General features: G+C 31.3%; 2 protein-coding genes and 2 long non-coding RNA genes across 6 annotated transcripts; all 4 read left to right on the forward strand.

Moving 5' to 3' along the window:
- Positions 1–591: 591 nt before the first annotated feature.
- LOC121223818 (uncharacterized) lies at positions 592–3,596 on the forward strand. The gene is made up of 3 exons (XR_005921239.1): positions 592–837; positions 959–1,049; positions 3,270–3,596. It is a non-coding gene; the product is annotated as an uncharacterized lncRNA (long non-coding RNA).
- Positions 3,597–6,202: 2,606 nt separating this feature from the next.
- On the forward strand, positions 6,203–10,838 carry LOC107911349 (uncharacterized). 2 transcript variants are annotated; one of them, XR_001687848.2, is made up of 3 exons: positions 6,203–6,567; positions 6,810–6,862; positions 10,783–10,838. It is a non-coding gene; the product is annotated as an uncharacterized lncRNA (long non-coding RNA). The 2 variants fall into 2 exon arrangements; XR_005921240.1 differs by lacking the exon at positions 10,783–10,838 and adding an exon at positions 9,108–9,149.
- A 2,535-nt stretch (positions 10,839–13,373) lies between these two features.
- On the forward strand, positions 13,374–17,624 carry LOC107913019 (probable serine protease EDA2). The gene is made up of 12 exons (XM_016841443.2): positions 13,374–13,739; positions 13,924–14,049; positions 14,153–14,308; positions 14,489–14,671; positions 15,028–15,144; positions 15,268–15,321; positions 15,402–15,473; positions 15,559–15,764; positions 15,929–16,023; positions 16,788–16,862; positions 17,081–17,164; positions 17,307–17,624. Exons 1-12 carry the CDS (start codon positions 13,554–13,556, stop codon positions 17,420–17,422), a joined length of 1,470 nt encoding a protein of 489 aa, XP_016696932.2. The 5' UTR covers positions 13,374–13,553; the 3' UTR covers positions 17,423–17,624.
- Positions 17,625–22,278: 4,654 nt separating this feature from the next.
- Positions 22,279–25,354, forward strand: LOC107913020 (renalase). 2 transcript variants are annotated; one of them, XM_016841444.2, is made up of 4 exons: positions 22,281–22,757; positions 23,330–23,599; positions 23,811–23,937; positions 24,474–25,354. In XM_016841444.2, exons 1-4 carry the CDS (start codon positions 22,413–22,415, stop codon positions 24,494–24,496), a joined length of 765 nt encoding a protein of 254 aa, XP_016696933.1. In that variant the 5' UTR covers positions 22,281–22,412; the 3' UTR covers positions 24,497–25,354. The 2 variants fall into 2 exon arrangements, with proteins under 2 accessions (XP_040962408.1, XP_016696933.1); XM_041106474.1 differs by lacking the exon at positions 24,474–25,354 and having other exon boundaries at positions 22,279–22,757; positions 23,811–24,333.
- Positions 25,355–25,433: the final 79 nt, after the last annotated feature.

A 25,433-nucleotide genomic window follows, 5' to 3' on the forward strand; every position in this document is an offset into this window, starting at 1 on the left:
GTATACAAGGTTCTGGCAAACTACCTCCTCCTTAGTCAACATTACCACTATTGTCTCATTCAACGTAACTAAGTACAAATGCAAGTGGCACCTAGCGCGAAGGATGTCAGCAGGGAGGGGAGCTCAAGTTGTAAATTCCCTAACACCCCACCCCCGAGATGAGAACAGTGTCATTACGAATCTTACACGTGTTAGAATTTTTAAAGTAGATAAAATAGAATTTTTAATACTAGTGGAGAAGTTAGTTGGATATTATAAGAAATTAAAAAAAACTTTTAAATTTAGGGAAATTAATGTGAGGTATTGATTAAATTATTAAGGTGTGAGAAGTATAAGGCAAAAGTGTGATATTAAAAATAAGAAATGATTGGATTAGATGTATGGGAAAAAAAGAATAACTTGAAAAGCAATTTGACCAAGAGAGTAGTACATGAGCTTGTGCATGAAATTGAGATGCAATGTAGTTCACTTGTTTGGCATGATGATGAATTGATTTTTTATTTAAATATTATTAATAATTAAAATACGAAATTTGATAGATTATTTTTAGTTGGAAAGATGTAAAAAGAAAGAGAAAAAGAATCTACTCATAATCTTTCTATCTTCTTTCCCACGCCACTTTCATTCCCATTTTAGCTTATTTTCCATTTCTTTCATTTTATTCACTTTCTACCATTCTCACCTCTCTTGGGCTCAAAACTTCTAATCTCTTCCATAGATTTTTAGTAAAATCACAAGAACAACTCCATGGCAAGATAAGTTTCTTGTGAAGTTAGCTAGATTTCATATTTGAGGAGAGAGAGAAAAGAGAAGTTAGGGATTTGAGAAAGGTTTAAGGTAAGATGATGAAGTTCTTAAGAGATTTCATGTCTATCTCATCAAAATGCATAGAAATAGTATGTGATTATTGTTTTGATATTAAATATTGTGTATGTGTGTTATGCTATTGAAAATAAAGAGAAGTGAAGTGAAGAGAAAATTGGAGATAAAGGCAAAGGAGTGGCAACAAAAAGAAGAAGAAAGGAGGAAATCATTTCAAGTGTTTGATAGTAAGTATATTAAGAATTTTACTTTATTTAATTAAACCCTAAATGTAAACTTGATAAATTAGTTTAGTAATATTCATGGGATTTATTTGTATATGAATATGATGATTAGTTTTATGAAATTTATTTGAAAGTGAAATTGTATTCTTATAATGAATTGAAAAGCGTACGTGTAGTGAAATTAGAGAAAATGAATAAATTACAAAAAGTGTAAAAGTTAGATAGGTGAAATAGATATTCAAATGAAGTATTTAAGTGAAATGTTAAATGTTGATAAAATAAATGTCAAGTGAAAATTGATGATAGATGATTTTATGTAAATAAGGACTAAATTATAAAAATAGTAAAGTTTGAATTATTTTTATTTGTTGATAAAATGTAAATAAATTGTATAGTTTAAATGCCCAAATAGACAAATTGAGAAATAGTAGGATGTAAATGGCGCACCATTAGGAAAATTTCTATGCGCGTAAGTGATAATGGCACTACGGTACAAGTGACAGTAATACACTTGTGCAATTGACAATGGCACTCTAGTGCGATTTGTCGATTTTTTTCCACATATCATATATGTTCTATTGAGTCTACAATTGGGCACTAGATTTTTAAGGTAAGTGAATTCGATGATGATATTGGTAAGTAGCTCTTAAAGTTGTTAGTTTGATACCTCATTATAATTATTATTAAAACAAATTCATGTATGGTGATATTGATTCATTAGGGTTATATATATATAAGCAATTATTTGATTTAAAATGTAAAGTTTAATTCTTGATGTACTTACTAAGCTTTCGCAAGCTTAACACATTATTTTTCAAACGCCTAGATGAAGACTTGTTTTAAAGCTTTAGAGTGAAGGCCGATTTCCACTCATCTCATCAAAAATTAAAGTTTGGAAGAGAGTATGATTTTGAATATTTGGCATTAACTCATGGCATGTACATAGGGTTATGTTAAGCGTGTTTGTGGATGAATTTCAATGGAAGCATGTGATGGTCTTGATCTTCCTTGATAATTTTGTAAACTTAGACATGTTTGATTTTGTATTAAGTTGAATTAGGTGATGTTTAAGGTTGCAATTTTGCATATTTGAATGGTTTATTGGCTGAAATGGATGATAGATGCCATAAAGAAGTTGTCTTAGGTGATAGGAAGTGAAATGCTTAAGATTCAAGGTGGAAGAATTCACATTATGACATCGGGTTCTTGAAGTCACAACAAGCCTTACTCAGTAAGTGATGTCACAATGTGGTACCTTCGTGGTCGCAATGAGCTCTAGCCAATGAGTGATGTCGTGACATAGTATCCATGAAGTTGTGATAAGTACTCGATAGTTTGGAACTTTACATTTAGGTCCTTAAACAACTTTTGCTTACCTAAGGAGCTTTCATAAGCTCGTATTAAGCTCAAATAAGTTTATAAATCATATTATAATTGTATTATGAGCTTAATAACTCGAGTAAGAATGTTTAATTGATATGGAATTACTATAGATGCTTCAGCAACGAATGTGACATCTTGATACCTTGACCCGACGATCAGGTCTGGTAAAGAGTGTTACACAAGTACCACTTCAATTTTTCAAAAGATCTTTGACAATCCTTTGTCCACTTGAAAGGTGCCATAAGAGTCATGAAGAAAATAAGGCACCTATCAGCTATCTTTGAGACAAATTTGTTCAATGCCACAATTTTGCCTATCACCCTATGAACCTCCTTCGTATTGGGGAGATAAGTTAAGAATAGCTTTGATATTCTGTGGGTTGGCTTTGATTCCTCTATCAGAGATCATGAATCCCAAAAATTTACTCACACCAACACCAAACGCACACTTGGTTGGGTTTAGTTTTATGTAATACTTCTTCAAAATAGTGAACACTTCTTGTAGATCCTTGACATGTTGCTTCATGGTCAGACATTAGACCAACATATCATCGATGTAGGCCTCAACACTTCACCCAATATGATCATTGAATAATTTGTTGACCAGGAATTGTTATGTAGCGTCCGTATTATGATGACTGCTCAACATGACTATATTTTACGTCTAGATTTGGTCTTATTTTTTAAGTGAAATTGCATGAATTTATATTGGTGTAATTTGCAAACCATGCATACATTTTGCTTTCTTAGGATTTCTCCTAGTTTTTATATATATATATATATATTTATGTTTTTAGGTAGTTTGAATTAATTTAATAAGTGTTTTATGGCTTGATTGTAGGTTAAACCTAGCTTAAACAAGGATTGAAGATTGCATGAAGATTGCTTGGGGGCGAGTGCTGCAACGCCTTGTTTGTTTGGTTGGGATATTTTTTACCTGATTTTGCTTCTTCTTTTTTTACTATTCAATTAGACTGAGTTGTAACCCTAGGAAGCACTTATAAATAACTAATTTTAAGCTAAGTTAAATAAGGGCTATTAGTGCTATGACTTTCAGTTTTTCAGTTTTCTTTAGTTTTCAAGAGCAATCACTCGCAAATTTTTGTTTTGCGAATTTCAATAAACTTTTGGATTTGGATTATGGGAATAAGATTTCTATTTTCATTTATATTTCTCCTTCATCTTTGTTTTTTCAATCATATTTTCACAATGAATTAAATTTTTCAAGTAGATGTTAGATTATATGTTATTTAATTCGTTGTTAACAGTTAACTAAGGATATAAACATAATAATAAAAATATTAGAGAAGAGTTTGAGGAGATATTGACTTAACATTAACGAACTAATTATATAAGATATGCGTCGTAAAGAAGTGATGATAATGACAATAAACAGTTTAGTTCTACATACATACACCTTAATGACTACTTTAGTTATAAACCCTAAATTCATCCCCTTACTCCAACAGTTATTAATCCCAAATAACAAGGATAGAATGAATGTGGAAGGCATAATAGTTTCGTTGATTATCCTCTTATAAATTTCCATAATATTTCATTACTTACTAACTTCTTTTCTTCACATGTGAACATCAATAATTCAACTTTCATTATTTAATTACATCATGATTCCTTACCTTAATTTAATAAGTTATAACACTATCTTCACATATACTTTATATCTATTATTTTAATATCATTTCATATAAAAATTCGTAATCAATCTAATTCACTATTTTATTTTCAGATCATATTCGTATCTTAGGATTTATTCAAGTCATATATGAATATTATTATCAAATACTTGTTATTACAATTTCATTGTGCTTAACAAAAAAATACTTTTTTTAAATAATTTTTTTCTTACTTTCTTTTGAGGGAGGTTGGTCTCAAACCCTCAACAAAATATATTATCCCACACCGAGGGTATGTATCCTGCACTTCGAGGAGAGCCCAACCAGGTTCACGAGGTTTAGGGAGCATCTCGATTAATGTAGGTAGGACATGCATAATTAATATTTCTAACAATACTGACATCACACTCTTGAGCTTATAAATGGTATCTACATCAATCGAAACGCTCCTCACAGGAAAAAAAAACTCTGAGTAAAACAATACCTTCCATTGAAGGTGCGAGACTTAGAGGTACTCATGGGTCGGGTCAAGTCGAGTTCAAGTTGGGTCTAAGTATGATATTAACATACTTTATGCTTGCCCAATCTAGGCTTAATTTTTTGCCCAAATCCGCTCATATTTGTAAAATACTAATTCAAGCCCATTTTAGGTCAGCCCATATTATTTTTTAAATTTTTAAAAAAATATTTATATTATATTATTTTAATATTTAATGTTTTTATACCTTTTTTATTTATTGAAAATTTTTATATAGTCATGTTAACATTATTTTAATGTTTACACTATAGTAGTATTATATATTTAGTATAAGTTTGTTTTTCTTAATGTGTTCTAAATTACATCATATAAAGTATTATAAACTTAAAACGAGCTGGGTCAGGCTCAGGCCTTGAAAATTCAAACACGAGTCCAGCCCATATTTTAAACAGGCCTATTATTTTTGTCAAAACCCTCTTAAATTTTAGGCCTAAACAAGTAACCCGACTCATGAACAAGTCTAACTCAAACCAACTCCTCTCAACACCCCATGATTATCTTAACCACATTAGTAAACTCATCCTAATCATATAATCATTCAAATTCATCCTTTCATTTCATCACTTGCAGCTATTACTAGAAATGCAACTCCTACCGTAATGCTTCGGTTTACATAATATCAATGAAGCAAGTATTTTTGAGAGAAGAAAATTTGAGTTAAATAGATTAAAAAATTTTAATAATTAGGGCACGTGTTTGGATATAGAATTAGTTTATTATTTTTAAGCTTATAATCCAATCGAGTGGTTTAAGTGTTTTTGTAATTATTTTAATTAAGTTTATGTTAAGTATTTAATTTTTGAAGTTTTTATTTTAATAATGAATTTTTACATGTGAGATGTTGAAAATGTGAATTTTTGACTATTAGAACATTGATAATGTGGAGAAAAGAAGAAGAAGAATTTTAATATCTGAAACCCCAATATTATAGTAAAATCGTAGCATCAAGTCTGATATGAGCATATTAGAGACCCCACATTTAAAGAACGCCACATTAACTCTTGAGCTTAACCCATTTCTTAGTCAATAGTTGATAATGACTGAGAATTAGAAGAATGAATTAGACTCTACAAAAATTGAATGACCCAAATACTAACAAAAAATAAAAATAAAAAATAAGAAGGGGAGTTGACCCAACCCCATCATCATTTGGGAATATAAATATCTCATTTTTAGAAGAGAGAAAAAGAGAGGGTCGCCTAGTACAAAAGAAAACACCAATTTTAAAAAAAAATAGGTGAAAAAGAAGAAGAGAAGAAAATGAAAGAAAGAGACGAACCATTTGAGGAAAATCACCTTATTTGGCTAAAAATCTTCACTTTTCTCTTTATATTTTATTTCTTTTCTTATTTGTATCTTGGACCATGACAGGATTTATCTTAATAGTTTTTAAATTGGTATTATGGGCTAAACGTTTATTAGTTAGGATGATTATGGAACTTTAATATGCAATTATTGGTATTTTGTTAAGAATATTTAATGCAATATGAGATTTATTCATTCAAGTGTTATTCATGTTTAGTGATCAATATTTGTGGGTAATTGAGTTAATTACTAATTGTTAAAATGTTGTAACTAATGGATTTAATCTTTAGAGCGTGTTTGGTTGGGTGTATTGGATTAGCCAATACACCCCTAATCCGTGGCCCCACCTATTACCGTGTTTGGTTGGCAGTATTGCCCTAATACGGGCGTATCCCATTCCGCACGGATTCCCCATTTTCCCTTAGAAGCGCCGATTTGGGACTCCCTTCCAAAAGAAAGGATTACCTAATCGGTCCTCTTTTACCCTCCCAAGCCTCTCCCGATCTCCACCCACCCTCTCCCTCCCAGCATCGACATCGACAGAAGCTGCCAGCGAAAGCTCCAGCCCATCCCGACTTCCATCTTCGCATATTTCTCTGCTAAACGGTCTCAGCCGGTCATCATTTCTCATTTTTCCTCTTCGCATATTTCTCTGCTAAATGGTCTCAGACTTCCATCTTCGCATATTTCGCATATTTCTTCTCATCTTTCCTCTCTGCATGCATTAGTGGGTGTTGTTGCATTTTTTTTATAAATCCGATTGCGATTGTTTCATCAGTTTCTTGGTAAATCAGAATAGGGTTTCTTGCTGGTTATGAATTTTTTTTTTCATTATTTGTTTGCCCGCATTATTTGCTGGTTATGGTTTCGTTTCAACTAACCGATTTCCCTTTTCTCATTACAGGTTCTTTGTTCCTTGGTTTCTTCATCGCAGTCGTCCCGATTTGCTCATTACAGGTTAGTTTTACATTTGTATTCATGGTTTTGGGATATGTTTTCCTCGATTGCAGGTTTGGATTGATGTAGCAGATTTTGTTGTTTCTGTTTTGTATGGTTCTGTTTTGGATGAACACTTTGTTAGAAGTGATAATATAATTATGAAACATGCCTCAGCAATTAGATGTCCCCTTTCGCTGCCATCTAAATCTCAAATAAATAAATGTTGTTGCAGTACTGATATTTCTATTTTCTCACTTAATCAGTTACCTGGTCATCAATTACTCTAAGTCGAATATATTCTTGCCTGTACATTGAGTCATACATAGCTTGTAGGTATCCTTCAATGTACAACTGCAGAAGCAAAAGTAAAACAAATAGATTAATAACTTCAGAAAAAATCAGCATCCATTGAGCAGTGAGGCAAAGCAATAACAATTTGAATTGCTACAGACGTAATCACATAAAGACGCTGCTTAATAGCACATGTGTGTTTATCAGGTTCTCTGGTCATGGTCCGTATCTGACACTCGTTACTAGGTATCCATATCTTCACCATTATTAGTCAATACTGCTTTCATTACTGTAATAGGAGACTTGAACAGAATAGTATGATATAGAATTAAGGGTACAAAATTTGAGTATGACACTCGTTACTAGTTATCCTTAGTAATACTTTTGCAAATATATGCAAAATGAGACATTGAAACCATCCCATTGAAACCATTTGCTTCTACCCCCTTCAAAACAGAGTCAGATATTTCGGTAACAGCAGCAAAAATTACATTAGAGCCTGCTGTTTTTAGCTGCAGAGTTGGCACAGATATACCAACAATTAGGTAAGTGCAAAGAAAGTAGAAAGAAAATCACATAATTGACTTAAATTTTTCTATCTCTTGATTGTTTCTTCATTTACATGTGGTTTCACTCTGATTTTCCTTATGTTTTGAGATGATATTGTCTATTGATTTTAAATTTCTTTGCTAAAATATTCGTATTGATAGTGAGCAATGGAAATTGTCTGCTGTTTTCAATTCAGACAGTTTTTTGATATTGTTGCAATGGAAATCGTCTACAGTTTTCAATGAAACTGTATATATAAAATTAATAATATCTTTATACCATCCTATTTTATGTATATATAAATTGTAATAAATTATTTTTGTTCTATATACATATCTTCAATTTATATATGTACATACCTATATTTTCATATATATTTCTATAATTTGTATACATATTTATATATTAATACACATTTTAATTTCACGAATGTATATATACTTACATGTTTATTATCTTACAAATTTTTTTTATACCTATATATATACATATATATATTACTTTTGCAATTTTATTCATTTATTTATTTATATTTTCATTATTATTTTGAATGAATGTTTTAATTTTATTTCCTTATATGCATTGTTATTTAAGCCTACAAATAATGGGCTTAAATCACAATTATTTGTACATGTAAATACAATACTACATTTCAATCTTTTCCAATCATAATTGCAAATACAATACTACTTTTTATCTTATTATTTGTACATGTAAATGAGATAAAAGTTATATATATTTTTACAAAATGATCATTAAATTTAAAATGTTATAAAAGTTTTAAAACTTCAAATTCATTATTAAACCAAATCCTCATTCTTCATTTTATTTGTTTTAAAATTAGAAAGAGTTAATTAAACTAATCATCAATACAAAAACTAATCAATGATCAAACTTTGAACATGCTTTATTAAATCTTCGCATTTCATTATACGAAATTATATTTAAATTTAAATTTAAATTTAAAATGTTCAAACTAATCCATGTTCAAACTTTGAACATGCTTTAATTAACTAAACAATATATTAATACGAAAAGAAATGTAAATTTAAAATGTTATAAAAGTTTTAAAACTTCAATTTCATTAGTAAACCAAATCCTCATTCTTTATTTTATTTGTTTTAAACTTAGTTACCTTAATTAAACTAATCATCAATAAATAAACTAACAAATACCAACAATTAATTTTAGGTCAATTATACATATACCTTTAAATTTTAATATATTTAAAATGTATTTAAATATATTTTGTTTCATTATTGTTTGGGTGATTGATAAAGAAATGAAATTAAACCCTAAACGATATCATTTAATAGATACTATTTTGCTTCGTGTGTTCTAAATTTGTGGTGTTTATTTTTTTATATTGTGTAATTGCAACTTCAATTCTTTGATAGTGTGTTCTAATTTTAATTTGTTGCAGTAATGGCTCGTCTGCATTTAATTGCACAAAATGTGAGGCGTAAAAGAATTGGTATTGCAATTACAGTATGGTTGGAAATCTGTAGAATTGCGATTTGGTTCTTATTTAGAATGGGTGCCAGCCTTAGCCTACATACTTATAGACCAAGGATTAGGTCCTATACCTTAGATTTTTATGCAAAACGGGATTATGTGAAAAGGCTTGTATATGCTAGTGACGAGACTTGTATTGAACAAGTTAGGATGAACTGTCTTTTTTAAACTATGTGAGATGTTAGAATCGATAGGGGGATTGAAGTCGTCAAGCAACATGCTTGTTGATGAGCAAGTAGCAATGTTTTTACATATCATCTCCCATCACCCGAAAAATCAAGTTATCAAGCATCACTTTAGAAGGTCCGGGGAAACTGTTAGCAGAGCATTTCATGGTGTTTTAGATGCTGTCATACGCTTACAAGATGTGTTATTTAAAAAGCCAGAGCCAATTACAGCTGATTCTTCTGACACAAGGTGGAAATGGTTTAAGGTATTGGACTGAGTTTTATATATAGCTTGTACAATGTTTAGTTGATTTAGATTTAAGTTAGTAGTCTAACTCAAGGTTTTATATCATGTGATATAGAATTGCTTAGGTGCTCTTGATGGAACCCACATCAAGATTAGGGTGCCAACAGTTGATAAACCTATATATCAAACGCGAAAAGGTGACATAGCAACAAATATGCTAGGTGTTTGTACACCTGAGATGCAATTTGTTTATCTTCTTCCTGGTTGGAAAGGTTCAGTTGCCGATGGACGGGTGCTTCAAGATGCCATTAGTAGAAGACATGGACTAAAAGTTCCTCATGGTAAAGTGTATAGTTAGAGGAATTTGAATTATTCATTAAGATCAAACTTTGTGTGCTAAATTAATCATTTTTAAAAAAAAATTATTTTATAGGTTGTTATTATCTAGTTGATGCTGGATACACAAATTGTGAGGGATTTCTTGCACCATTTAGAGGACAACGATATCATCTGAACGAGTGGCGTTAGGGTTATCAGCCAAGTTCTCCGCAAGATTTTTTTAATATGAAACATGCCTCAGCACGTAATATTATTGAAATATGCTTTGGCTTATTAAAACTTAGATGGGGAATACTTAGGAGTCCATCGTTTTATCCTGTAAGGGTGCACAATAGAATTATTATTGCATGTTGTTTGCTCCATAATTTTATTCGAACCCATATGAGTATTGATCCCATTGAAGCGGAGGTGAGAGAATGATTACCTACTAATGTGGTGGATGACGATGAACCGAATATCACAAATATTCATCCATCGGATGCTTGGGCTACTTGGAGGATGGAACTAGCCAACCAAATGTTCGATGAATGGCAAGCATCTAGAAATTAGTTAGGTTTAGGGACAAATTGACTTTGAATTGATTTGTTGATGTCATTTATGTATCTAGTTTATGAAACTTTGGTGGTGTTTGATTAAAATTCTGTATTGTACTAAACTTTGTTGAATTATAATTTAATTATCTTTTCATTCAGCATGTGTTGTAATTTTAAATTTAGTATTGAGCTTTTGATTCACGATATTGAACTAACGATATAATATTATAAACCGTTCACCTTTTGATTCATGATATTAAAAATAGTAAATAATGTTAATTTGTTTTTTTTCTTAAGATAAATATGTCAGGTGTTCCACAATCACATGCTTCTTCTCAAGCTTCTCCAGGAAGCAAAAGAAAATGGGTTCCAGAAGAAGATGCAGCCTTGGTTTCTTGCATGGTGGATTTGTACAATGTAGGAACATTTAATGCTGATACCGGGTTCAAAGCCGGTTATTTGAACGAGCTAGAGAAAATGCTAGAAAAGGCTTTACCAATAGCAATGTTGAAGGCGAAACCAAATATTGAATCTCGGATTAGGTGCCTAAAAAGGGAATGGTCAGTCGTCTATGACATGCTTAATGGCCAAAACAATAGCGGTTTTGGTTGGGACGAGCATAGGCAGCTCGTTGTTGCTGAAAATGCAGTTTGGGAATCCTATGTAAAGGTAAAATGTATTTCAAGTATTTATTTGTTTATTTACAAAACTTATAACTAATATGAATTAATCATTTTTTTTAGAGTCACAAAGAAGCCTCTCAGTTCAGACATCGTTCTTTCCCTTACTACAACCAGCTTACTGCCATATACGCAAGAGATCAAGCGACTGGGAAAGACGCTCAAACAGCTGCTGATGTTCTTGAAGAAATACATGCTGAGGATGTACGTACTACAGATATGAATGAAGAGAGAAACACATTCTATGACTGCGAAGCTGACGTCTCTTTAGACGACATGGATGTTTCTGGTACGGATCCGCGAGGAGATAGAGACCAAGGGGGTTCCTCATCTTCAAACAAGAGAAAGAAGAAATTTGATGCTCGTGATAATGTGTATTCTTCATTTGATGAGGCTACCACTTTGTTGGCCGAAAACATCAAGGCCGTTGGCGATCAAATCAGTAGGAGTATTGCCTCCAATGTGGTAGTTTAGCAGAAGTCAGAAGAACATCAAAAGATGGAAGAGAAAGCTTCAAATTTATATTCAGCCTTATGGTCAATTGAAGGTTTAACCAACGATCAGCGGTATGATGCTTTGAGTAAAATTCCCGATCATCCAACTCAAATGATCGTTTTCTTTAGTTTACCTTCTGTTGCCCGATTGGAATGGGTCAGAAGATTTCTTTTTCACCATTAAATATCAATGTTCAAACTTTTTGATGTTGTAAAACTATATAACATATGGATTATGATGTACAATTTCATTTTCATCTAACCTTTTCTTAATATAAGTTAATTATGTTTATGCAGAATATAATTCTCAAGTTATATATTGATTTTAGTAAATTCATATAAGAACATTTTATTATTAAGAATTTTATGAAATTATATATCACTATTAAATTATATTTAATATTAATTATTTTAAATTGTATAAATTCATATAAGAAATTTATTATCACGAATTTTATGAAATTATATATTATTATTAAATTATATGTAATAATTATTATTTTAAATTATACAAATTCATAAAATATAATTTATTAGTTATAATTATTTTAAATTTTATTAAATCATATATTTTAATTAAAATATATTTAATATTAATTATTTCAAATTATCTTTTATAGTATCATATATTATGATTTGAGTAAATTCATATAAGAATATTAATTATTAAGAATTTTATTAAATTATATATTTTAATTATAATATATTTAATAGTAATTATTTTAATTTATATTTTACGGTATCATATATTATGATTTGAGTAAATTCATATAAGAATATTAATTATTAAGAATTTTATTAAATTATATATTTTAATTATAATATATTTAATAATAATTATTTTAATTTATATTTTACAGTATCATATATTATGATTTGAGTAAATTCATATAAGAATATTAATTATTAAGAATTTTATTAAATTATATATTTTAATTATAATATATTTAATAATAATTATGTTTAAATATGATTAAATTATTTATTATTGATATTAATAATCTTATTAAAATTTAAATAACAATAACAATAATAATTTACCAAAACAAATTTCTGCTAATTATTAAGAATTTTATTAAATTATATATTTTAATTAAAATATATTTAATAATAATTATGTTTAAATATGATTAAATTATTTATTATTGATAATAATAATCTTATTAAAATTTAAATAACAATAACAATAATTATTTACCAAAACAAATTTATGCTAAGGGTATTCTAGTCATTTTAGTTTTTTCCATTATGCTATTACACCTCTATTCCATTCAACCAAACACAAGATTACTATTACGCCTCTATTCCATTACATTCAACCAAACAGTTGATTTGCTATTACACCTCTATTCCATTACAGCGAACCAAACGTGGTGTTAATTTCTTTTATTTTAATCTTGTAAGAATGGTGCTTGAAAAATGTAATCTTGATGTTGAATTAGCATAGACGTGTTAGTTTAATTAAAGGATTGAAACATAGTAATTTCGAAAAACTTATAAATGATTTAAATCCAAATTAATAAATTGTCATATTATCAAAATATTGTTATAACATCGTTACCAATAATTACATATTAACTAGCTCATCATTATCATTTGATGTTATTGTTATTAAATTATACATTTAATCAAATTTATATTTACTTTCCAAATTATCATTTATTAATTCGCAATTTATATTTTAAAATCAATTTCGCGATTATATGGATGCATTTCATAAGAAATTCTTGGAAAAATATGAATAACAAATATGTCGAACTGTGGCTGCCTACAACACGATTAATAAATCTGGTTTCCTGTTGCTATCTTTTGACAGTCAACAAAGAGAACAACCTTAGCTCCCAAGAATTTAAGACACAAACAACCCCACCAATTTCTCAAAGTAGGGCTGGCAATGGGGATGATGAGGCTTTCCAAATGCTTGGTGTCGTTGTTGTTTCTTGTGGCTCTGTCGGGATTCACCCATGGATTTGTGATGTCGCCTCGCACTTTGCTTAACCGCTTCTCTCAAAACAGCAATTATTATTTAACCACTGAAGAGCACTGGTTCGATCAGACTCTCGATCACTATTCTCCTTACGTAATTCTCTACACCCTTTCTGTTTTTCTGATCTCTTTTCTTTTCTTTCCATTCCAAATTCTATTTCTTTATTCCCAAGTTTGCATCTTTTAATTTCATTTATCAAGCTTCATTAATTTGCGGGAAATCAGGTAAACTTTCTATTAGTTTTCTGTACTTAATACGGGTATTTTCCCCCTGGCAGGACCACCGGCAATTTAAGCAACGTTACTATGAATTCCTTGACTACTTTCAAGTTCCCGATGGACCCATTTTCTTAAAAATTTGTGGGGAGTCTTCGTGCAATGGCATAAGCAATGACTATCTCGGCGTAAATTCTACTATTTCGCTTCAAACCCTTTTTTTTACAGAGAAAACAAATTTGATTTTGGAAGAAAATGTCTTAATAATTATTGTATTGTTATGAGTTTCAGGTTTTGGCCAAGAAGTTTGGGGCTGCCGTGGTTTCACTTGAGCATCGTTACTATGGGAAAAGCAGCCCTTTTAAGTCACACACAACGGAAAATCTGAAATATCTTTCATCTAAGCAGGCTCTCTTTGACTTGGCTGTTTTCCGTCAATGGTATCAGGTAAGTTACTCAATCGTTTTTCCCTTTGATAAATCAGGTTTTTGTTAGTGCCGGGTTTAGCTTGCCTAGTATTGTCTTATTGGGTTTTTATTGGATTGACTGAAGTCAAGTGTCTCATGTTTTAGATGTTAAGTTCATGTTCACCTTATCATTTTTATTTATGGTGCTTCTGTTTTGTAGGAATCCTTAAACTTGAAGCGAAATAAAACAGGTGCTGAGAATTCATGGTTTGTTTTTGGCATTTCATACTCTGGTGCTCTTAGTGCATGGTTTCGTCTTAAGTTTCCTCATTTAACATGTGGAAGCCTGGCAAGTTCTGGTGTTGTTCTTGCTGTTTACAACTACACTGATTTTGATAAGCAGGTAAGAGATTGATGCTCCCTTCACCTCACTTTTTTTGTATTACATTTTGCTATTCATCTGTTATCTTTTTAATTGTATAAACTAGTTCAATTGAGGATGAAGGCTTACAATTATTGTTCTTTCAAGGGTAAACATAGGAATAGAGAGATATAGTTCTGTTATTTTGTTTAATGTCTTAATATTTGGGAAAGCCGGTGGTGGAAATTTGATGAGATTGAGTGGTTTAAGGGAGTTCATCTTGTAACTATATGTTTGTATACTGAGATTTTTCTTTTCATTTCCTGAATATTTTCTTCAGTTCTAGATTTTCCTTCACCTTCATTCACCTTATTCTTTTAACCCTCCGCCATGTGCAGGTTGGTGAGTCAGCTGGTCCTGAATGCAAAGCTGTGTTACAAGAAATCACTGAACTTGTTGATCGAAGTCTTGAATCAAACAGAAAAGAACTGAAGAAGCAGTTTGGCGCAGCTGAGGTTGAATCTTCTTTCCTTTTATTTCTCTATTGTAGAAATCCTCTACTTAAATTGCAAAGTGATGAGGTTTTAATACATTTTCATCTCCTGATACTGATGCTGATAATTTGTTTCTGTTTCCAGCTTGAGATTGATGGTGATTTCCTTTATTTCCTGGCAGATGCAGCTGTTATTGCGGTACATTTGCTTTCTCCTTTTCTCCTCTAACTCACTAATAGTTCTGCTCTTCAGTAATCTTAATCCCTATGAATCTGCAGTTTCAATACGGAAATCCGGATACATTATGCACCCCTCTTGTTGAAGCAAAAAAGGCTGGAGAGGATTTGGTGGTATGCTTGTATTACACATTATGCGTCTTTGCAGTTTTCTCAGACTATATGATTTGTGGACAATAATTTCTTATACCTTTTGCAGGCTGTCTATGCCAAATATGTCAAAGACTTCTACGTTGGAACTTTTGGTGTCAGTGTTGAAACTTATAATCAGAATCACTTGAAGAACACTGCTGTTAATGAAGGTAGTTCCGATCGGCTATGGTGGTTTCAAGTGTGTACTGAAGTGGCCTATTTCCAGGTGGCACCCTCAAATGATAGCGTCCGCTCTTCCAAAATTAATACAAAGTATGTTTCTAATATCACGTAATGTAATTGATGCTAAGGTTGCTTTCTGTGTTACTCCTGCTATCTGTACTTTTGTCAGATTGGAAAAGTGTATAGTGAATGATTTTTCTTTCCTATGTTTTTGTGACCATCCGACCATACAAATGTATTTGCTCGTATTGCAGATACCACTTGGATCTTTGCAAGAACGTCTTTGGAGAAGGCATCTACCCAGAGGTTGATATGACAAATATATACTATGGAGGAACAAAAATTGCAGGTCAAGGCATAATCTTTCTTGTTTTTCTGCCTTTTCTTCACCGTGAATTTTCCATTGCTTTTACAAAAATTTAGTCTTGTAGGCTTCTAGCATTAAAGGCTTTTGAGTCTTTTCCTTCTTTGGTCAATCCCTGTTATGGTAATTGCTGGTATGGATTTGCCTTTGTTACTTCTGGTTGTCCAGCATATAATTTTCCCCTCAAACATGCACCCCACCTTCAGACACCTACAGACAGTCTTGCTTGGTCCTGTCATTGTTTGCTACTTCCATGCCAGCAGACCTAGGTGTGGGACTCATTGATTGCATGCATGCAAAAAATGGGGTATTCTGTCTAGATGTTCTTATAAGCCCAGTAGATGCTTCTTGTGTAAAATATCATTTCTTTGATGTCGTTTCAAGAAATTATCTTCAATCTCTATAGATTAAAGCCTTCTGTTCAGCTTAATGCCAGGTGTATTCATTCATTTCCATCTAAATCTTTGGGTTTACTTAAGTCAGAAAACAAACTATGTTGTACTTGTTATGAAAGGAAGTGAGTGATTATGTTTGTCCGAAGGAAAATGCATGGCCTCAAAGTCGAGAGAGATGAACAGTTCTTTTAGCATTTGAGGACTAAATACTTAACTTGATCCTGGCATAAAAGAAAAAAAGATTAAAATAATGGTTTACATTTTTGTTGGTTATATTCTCGTGCTTGTACCATTGCACTCAGTAACATGCATATACTATAGTTCAGTTGGCCTTAGAAAAATATGAATTTGCAGGTTCAAAAATCGTTTTTACAAATGGCTCACAGGATCCATGGCGCCATGCTTCCAAACAGACATCATCGCCAGACAGTAAGTTTCCATTAACATTACCAATTACTTTGATGAATACCCAGATTCCAAATTAAAAGAAGAGGCTTCATAGGAACTCTTACGTTGTGATTAAGAAAAGTGCTATTTTCTTTAGGTTGTGAGATTATCTAGAAAATGGAAATAACTTAATAGTATTGATCAATAATTTCACCTTTTTATCATAGTTCACTCTAAGAACTTACTCTGGAACATTTCAGTGCCTTCGTACATTATTACTTGTCATAATTGCGGCCATGGAACTGATATGCGAGGATGTCCCCAATCGCCTTTAAGCATTGAAGGTAAGAACTGGTTGCTAATGGAATCTAAGCTATGTTGAAAAAACCCAATAAGTTAATGTTTTAAGCACATTTTGGCAGTCAATAGCACATATTCGAGTTTCAAGTACATTCTCTAAAGCTGTGATCTAATTTGTCATTTCAGGTAATGCTGAGAACTGCAGCGCCCCTGATGCAGTGAACAAGGTGAGGCAAAAGATGATAGAACACATCGACTTGTGGTTGTCTGAGTGCAAGGGCACGGGTAGGAGCTCCATGTAAACTTGTAGGGCATAAACCCAGATATGTAAAGATGCAAACCCATAAATAAACCATTATGTTTTTGTATGTGACGTTATGAACAGAACTGACAGCCAAGGCATTGCCGGTGTTATTCGTCTGTAACATTTACTTTACACTCAGTTCCTTTTCATGTAATACATGTCTGGCATCATAATAATCAAAGAACAATATTTGCATGGCTTGATCGGGTCTTCGGGTGACAGCCGTATATCCTCACCAACTAAACTGCAACAACTAGATATTTAGATAACATATTGAAACAGTGAGCAGAGATATTTAGATAACATTATTGCTAGCCTGAAATAGATTGATAAACACACTTTTCTAAGACCACAGTTTCTGACACTTTTGTTGCCTTTCATCCTTTAAAGATAGTTGAAATACAAAGCTCTTTCTTAATGTACAATATTCAATGAAGTGTATATATATTAAATGACTGGATGAAATACATCGTTATGGAATAAAGGAATCATGCATCTAAATTTGACACATTTTCTTTAATTTGTCGCTTTGATACTTAAATTTGTTAAATGATATATAAATTACCCAAAATACTAATCATCTTGTTATGCTGCAAAAATATTGTCAGCATTTGTGTTAAAAAAGTATGCATTGAGTTGTACTTAAAGAATTAATATTAATAAAACAATGGTTCTTAAAAGCTAAAAATAAAAGAAATTCATTATTTTAAATTAATAAAATGAAATTAAAAACTAAAATAAAAGCTTTTGAACATTCAAAATACAAAAAAGAAATATCATGTCATTTGTTACATGTCGATCATACTTTGATTATTTTTTGTTATCTCATAAAGAATAACATTGTAGTATATTGGAGTCAAGTTCAAGTATCAAATTGAACAAAAAAAAATATTAGGCATCAAATTAGAAAAAAGAATCAAGTTTAAGTACCAAACATGATCCAAAAAGATTAATTACCAAATTAGACTTAAAAAATATAAATATCAAATTAAGAAAAAATATCACAAATGTTAAGCTGGTGCGATTCCCAATTCCGACATACCTTTCAGTGTGTTGATGTTTTGAGAAATCATGTTTTTCTAATCTTTTGTCTTATTTTGATATTTCAAAATTTATGCATTCTTTTGTAAATATCGACTTAGTTGTATGGTATTAATTTCCTGTATATATGAAGTAAAATCAAAAGCTAAGCTGTCTCCGATTTTACAAATTATACAGACCAAATGAATTATACATGATAAAGCACATATTGAGGGTATGACAGGCAATTTACTAAAGAAAGTCAATTTTTTTTAAATTTACCGAAATAGGCTCGGTATTTTATTTTTTACCAAGAATTTTGATCCTCACGAAGGAACCAACAACCTTGCCATCAATTTTCTCAGCATCATCAATTAAATTCTCAATCCAATTACGCTTCAAGTAGATCAAGTTCATATTATGAACATCAACTGCGGCATATTCATCTGGATTAGCCCTTTGTCCTTTCTCATTGACCTTTTTACGTGTTTTACGTCTCTTATCACAGGCAATTATAGGTTGACTATCACTGTTCCCATCAACAGCTAATTGGATAGCAGCAGCTTCAATAGGTTCACCTCTAACAGTATCAATGGCCCTTGAATGGTCTTGGATGAGAAAGTGTGATTCAAGAAGCTTTAACATTTCAAAGTGGCCCACCCTTTCTTTTCCAAACAACTTCATAAGCCGTGAATCACAAATAATGTGGGATTTCTGTCGAGGATCACGAAGATTGTTTCGTGTTATGTACTCGAGTAAAAGTGCCTGGACATCAAAATGTGATAGAACAGATACATAACCATTTTTCATGTGTGCCACAAATTCAAGAAGCTCTGTAGTAGCCAATTTGTGCCTCCAGGAAAAGGCACCCCTTTCATAACACCTGAGTTTTCAGCTCCTAGATATTCAACATTGTTCAAAAGCTTTTGCTGTCTCGTAGTTTTTCTTCTCTTGGAATAACTGTCACCTTGGTCTCCACAAGACTTTTCCATGTTAGTTCCTTTAGCATTACCATAATTATTAAGTTCACTGGATGAATTTCCCTTGGTCCACGTGACAACTATTGCCATTAATTAACAAGGTCAGAGGGAGGTACTAGATTGGTAGACGAAAATTAAATTCAGGTGTCGCATTGGATATTTTGAAAGTAAATGTATCACATTAAAAACTTTGTTAATGTACAGGGGGATTTTTTTTGTCATTACCCTTTATATTTATTATAATTTTTTTTGACTAAATTGATATTATGTCTAACAAGGTATCAATTTAGTTTGGAAAATGCTAATATACTATTTTTTTTAGAGTTAATATTTAGTACACTAACAATGTATTTTTTTTAATTCCACAAGTAACCTTAAAACATCATCACGTGTATTTTTTTAATATTTATTTTTTAGTATTTTATTATACCTCTATAAACACTTGTGTTACTCTTACCCTACTTATGGAATCTAAAAATTCACTGACAGTGTACTAAATATTTTCCCTTCCTTTTAAATGAATATTATTTTGACCATGCTTTTGTCATTTCATATTTTTATATAATCTTTAAATAAAACAACTCATTATCACAAATAAAAAAAATGTATTTATTAAGATTCATGTACAAAATCTTTATCATTTCAACATTAATCATTACTGAATAAATTTTAAAAGAATATATTTTTGGGTTTAGTATTTAGAATACTGGTAATGTATTTTTTTTAACATTTTAATATGTCTTTATAGGACACTTGTCAATCCCTAACCTTACTTGTGGAGTCTAAAAACTCCACTAGCAGTGTACCAAATAATTTCCCATATTTTTTTACATAAAATGTTTTCTATAATATTTTTTAGGTAAACTGCACTAGTAGTAACCCAACTATTAGTAAATTTCTTTTTTAGTCACCCAACTATGAAAAGTTACAAAATGGTCATCCAATTATTCAATTTTATCTTTTTTGGTTACTAGTTGACTAATGGTGGCAACTTTTAAAATTGGCATAATAGCAACTTTACCCTCAACATTTATACATTGTGTCAATTTAGTTTTGATTCTAAAAAAATTTGACCCGCTACATTTACACGTGTAATTTGGTGTTTTTTGCAGTTTTGCTTTTCTTTGTAATATTGAGGGTTAATTTTAAAAGAATGAGAAAATATAAAAAAATTATCTTGAATTTTTGGGTGTTTTCATTTTTTGCATATTTTCCATCAAATTAGCTAATAATTTTTTTTTAGATTTTTAGGTGAAAATATCACAAAGAAAAGCAAAATTACAAAAAAAAGACCAAATTACACAATGTGTAAATGTTGAGTTAGATTTTTTAGAATCAAAACTAAAATTACACAATGTATAAATGTTGAGGGTAAAGTTACCATTATGCCAAATTTAAAACTTGCCACTATTAGCTAGCTAGTAAACAAAAAAGACAAAATTGAATAGTTGGGTGATCATTTTATAATTTTCATAGTTGAGTGACCAAAAAAGAAATTTACTAATAGCTAAGTAATCATTTTGTAACTTTAAATAGTTGAGTGACAAAAAAAAAACTAATAATTGAGTGACTAATAGTGTAGTTTACCCAATTTTTTTATACCATACATTTATTCAATGAAAATGAAAATGTCATTAACTCGAAAAAAACAACAACCCACCTTTAAAAACCAACCCGCTAACATATATTTTATCTATAATAACTAGTATACCTATCACATGCATATGCGTGTAGAAATTGTATTTTGAAACACGCATTCGTATAAAAATTACAATATAAATAAATGATAAAATATATAAATAATGTAACATATAGTTTGAAACTAATAATAGTACAACATATGTATATGTACGAAATTAAAGTTACAATACGTTAAAGATATAAGCACATATGCGTGTAAAAACTACAATATACGATATAACACAATTTGAAACTAATAACAATATGATATACGCCAACAACATCTTGGTCTAATGACAAAAACATTTATATTGCGGCACAAGACATTGGATTCAATTCCTATCAACTTCACCCCTATTCCCCAATTATATAGAAAAAAAAAAGTGCACAAAATTACAATAAATCAATAAAATAAATTAGTTTAAATTTAAAATTATTTAAAGTACAAAAAGTTAGCAGTAAAATTTATCTATCACTTAAATTAGTTAATTAATTATTTTAATTTTAATTTAATTTATTTAAATATAGTTAATTTTAACGAATTCTATTATTAAAAAAATAGTTTCTAACCCAATTAATAGGGTAAATTATAGAATTAGTCTCCCTACTATGAACATTTTCAACTTAGTCACTAACATTTTAGATAATTTCTATTTTAGTCACTCACGTTTTAAATTGTTTCTATTTTGGTCACTCTCCATTAAATGGTTAACTAGAGTGATGATGTGGTCTTTTTCTAATCTGTATAATAACATATTTAGTCCTCAATACTTACACATTCTATCAATTTGATTCTAATTCTAAATAATTTAAAAAACTTTAACCATTCTTTATTTACAAATTCTATCAACTTGATCCTCAAACACATGATTTAATGTAAATATAATTATATTTAAACACATATAATTAAATAGTGACAAACTTATTTGTAAATCTGTAATTTTGATAAACCTAAAAACTTAGAACCCCCAAAACTTAGTAAATTTGTGATTTTTATAAATTTAGTTCATCATTGTGCTTAGCCAATACACCCCTAATCGGTGGGCCCTACCTAATACCTCTCTAACACGTCGTTTGGTTTAATGTATTGGTAATACGCATCTAATCCATTACCTTCTTAATCGGTGAAAACCACCGATTTCTATTCCCCCCTCTTTGCCCAGATTAGCTACTGATTGAGCATCAGCTCCCTGATTTGCCCTCCCCCCATCCCCTTGTTTCTCTTCTGTTCCTTCATCCGATTTCCTTCCTTATTTCTTTGCCCAGATTGTTGCTAGTTGTCGCTTCCTCCAAAAAGAAAAAGAAACAATGGCACCTTCGGCTCTGCCCAGTTTTTCTTCTTCATTTCTGTTTCCTCTCAAAACCCAGAAATCCTTTAAACCCCCAAAACCTCTAACTATAATTTGCAGTTCACAAGAACCCAAAAAACCCTCCAAAAACCCACAAAGACCCACTTCAAGGAACAGGAAAAGAACACCATATGGGACTTCTAGGAGGTCAATTCTCAAGATAACCTTCACTCAGGAGCAGGTCAAGTTCACTGCTGGTGTTTCAGCTGACCCTCACGTGGGGATTATTGGTGGAGGAATGGCTGGTCTTCTTTGTGCTTTGAGCTTGGAGAAAAGAGGTGTTAAGTCCACTGTTTTTGACACGGTTGGTTCCTTTGGTTACCTTTCGTGCTGCTTTAATTTGGGTTATTGTTGTTCTTTAGGGTGTTTTGATCAATGAATTAAAAAATGTTTCTTTTCTTGTAATAATGTTTTTCTTTTCCCTACATGAGTATATGACAATTGGATTTTTTTTGAATAAAAACAATGCATTTAATTTATAGAAAGAAATTCATTTTGTTAGTATGTTTTAGAACTCATGCATAAATTTAACTTTGGAGTTGCGCAATTAATCTCTGTGATGAATAGTTGTCTCTAAATTTCTTGTCATATGACAGAAGAAGAGAAGGCCTCTTTTTGTTTGTGTATTCATTGCACTCAAATATTCTTCTTCTGTTAAGAGAAACTCCAGTCTTCAATGAAATTAAATTGTGAATTTGGCATGCCTAAGCTAATATAATTCAACCATTTCATGTGATTTTCCGGTACCGTTCTTCTTTTTAATGCTCAATAGTTTAGTTATGGGAGGACAAGTTTAGAAGTTCAACCATTTGCATTAACATTGCATAATGTAGTTTGGATAATTGCAAGTGATGTGGTTTCTTGTTGCCGTAAAAGGGAATGCATGGTTTGGGAGGAAGAATGGGAACTAGAGTCATTGATCCTCAACAACTTATATTTGACCATGCTGCTCAGTTTTTTACTGTCAGTGATTCTCGGTTTTCCAAGCTAGTTGATTATTGGTTGGAGAAAGGCTTGGTTCGAGAATGGCAAGGTTTAGTTGGTCAGCTTGAATTAGGTGGCCGGTTTGTTCCTCTTCCTTCATCACCACCAAGGTTTATAGGTGTCAATGGGATGCGCCCTTTAGCCGACTCTTTGCTTTCTGAGGTGATCACCTTCATTTTCGTTCTTGCTGCTTATTCTGATCTTTTTAAAGCTTTATTATTAGTCGAATGGAAAGGTTATACTTTGTGAAACAAATAAATTACTAATTGTCTAGAGTGGTGCCTTTCATTATTGGACCCTATTGTCTCAAGTGCTTAATTGGGTTGACATTTTAACAGTGGTTATATCTGAGTAAGTTAGATGCTTGGTGCAGACTTCTATGGTCAATGTAGTGAGACCTTGTTGGATAAGTAAGCTCGAGCCATTTAACGGGATGTGGCACTTGAGCGAGAATGGAAAACCTCGTGGGGAATTTGATGCAATTGTTATTGCTCATAATGGTAATTTTGTGCCTCAATACTTATGTTTTTTTCTTCTGTCCCATTTTTTTCAATTCAAATTTGCTTAGGAGTGTTATTTTATGATTTTATGGTAATAGGGTTAGGATTTAATTTTATGCATGCACTGAATGAGCTGTGAATGTCATTTTACTATTGTTGTTACAGTCAAGATCTAGATAGGGCTGACCATGCAGATAAAGTTCTAGATAATAGGTAACAATTTCACGTTATGACATATTTCGGTATTTGTTTGGGGGCAAATCAAGGTATGCTTGGAGGTTAGAAACAAGCTGTTTTTGTAGGAATACAAAAAGTGTATGCATACAAAGGATGGCTTAAAAGCTAAATAAGCCAACCATTTAGGTTATAGGACAGTACTCGAGATCTTGCTTAAAAGTGCATATATATAAATGTAACATCTATTTGTATGTCTATATATATATTTATTTATTTTCCTTGCTGTTTGGTTTCCTTCATGAATCCTTTGCTTTTGACATAGAGATTAATGAAGAAATGTTGTGGATTTAATGATGTAGATTGCAGACTATTTACAAAGTGATGGAGCATGTCCTGAAGAGTTTGATGTTGGCTTAGAGAAGGAATTTGAGGCAATTGAAGGACATGATATTGGACAATTTGCACTTGCAGGGGTTGAGTCATCCTTAAAACAACACAATGAAATGTCAGCATTTCAACTTGCCACTTAAAATCTCAATCTTCAACCTTCAAAGATTCCTGCAACAGTCCCACTGTATGATTTTCTCTTGCCCTAGGAAGATTTTGCAAATAGTGAGATTCGAATCTAGACCTTCTGGACGACCATATGAACCAAGTGAACTGAACTACATGTTCTTGCTCTTGGCGGCTGACATTCCTTACCAATGGCTCTGATGCAATCCGTCAGCTATAAATCGAATATCAAGGTTCGCCAAGCTCCAATCACCGTGATTGTAATCTATCTAGACAAACACCGAGGCTCCTTTTGTAATAAAAGAACCAAGCAGAATGCCATGGGTTGCACGGTGGCCCCGGTCGACATCTATTCTTTCAATGCAGATGGAGGAGATGAGGATCTGCTTCAAAAAATTACATGAAATACAATACAATGACTTGGTTCCAAGTAAGCTTTAAGTTATGTATAGGAAAACAGAAAAATCATATAGGTGGGATTGGTTAAAGTATAGAGTTTTTAAGGTAAATTATGTCAGTCAAGGATATAGGATTGATTTAATCTTTTGTTTTATCTCTTTATTCTTGTCTTTTGCCTTTTCTGAAGCTGATATCAAATGTCAATGGAAGAAGAATACCATTTTTGTATTGTTTAATTCCGTGTTCATAGTTTATGTATAGAAACTTGGGAAGATGAAAACGATATTCGATTCAATTCTATGTTGATAAAGGTTTGAGTTTTTGAGAACATGATGTCCTAAGTAATTTTTATTATCATAAAAATTATAATTTAATTTTGAATCCTAATTTTTGCCTTTTACGAGTCG

Source organism: Gossypium hirsutum, chromosome D11, assembly GCF_007990345.1.
Source record: "Gossypium hirsutum isolate 1008001.06 chromosome D11, Gossypium_hirsutum_v2.1, whole genome shotgun sequence".
Lineage (NCBI taxonomy): Eukaryota > Viridiplantae > Streptophyta > Magnoliopsida > Malvales > Malvaceae > Gossypium > Gossypium hirsutum.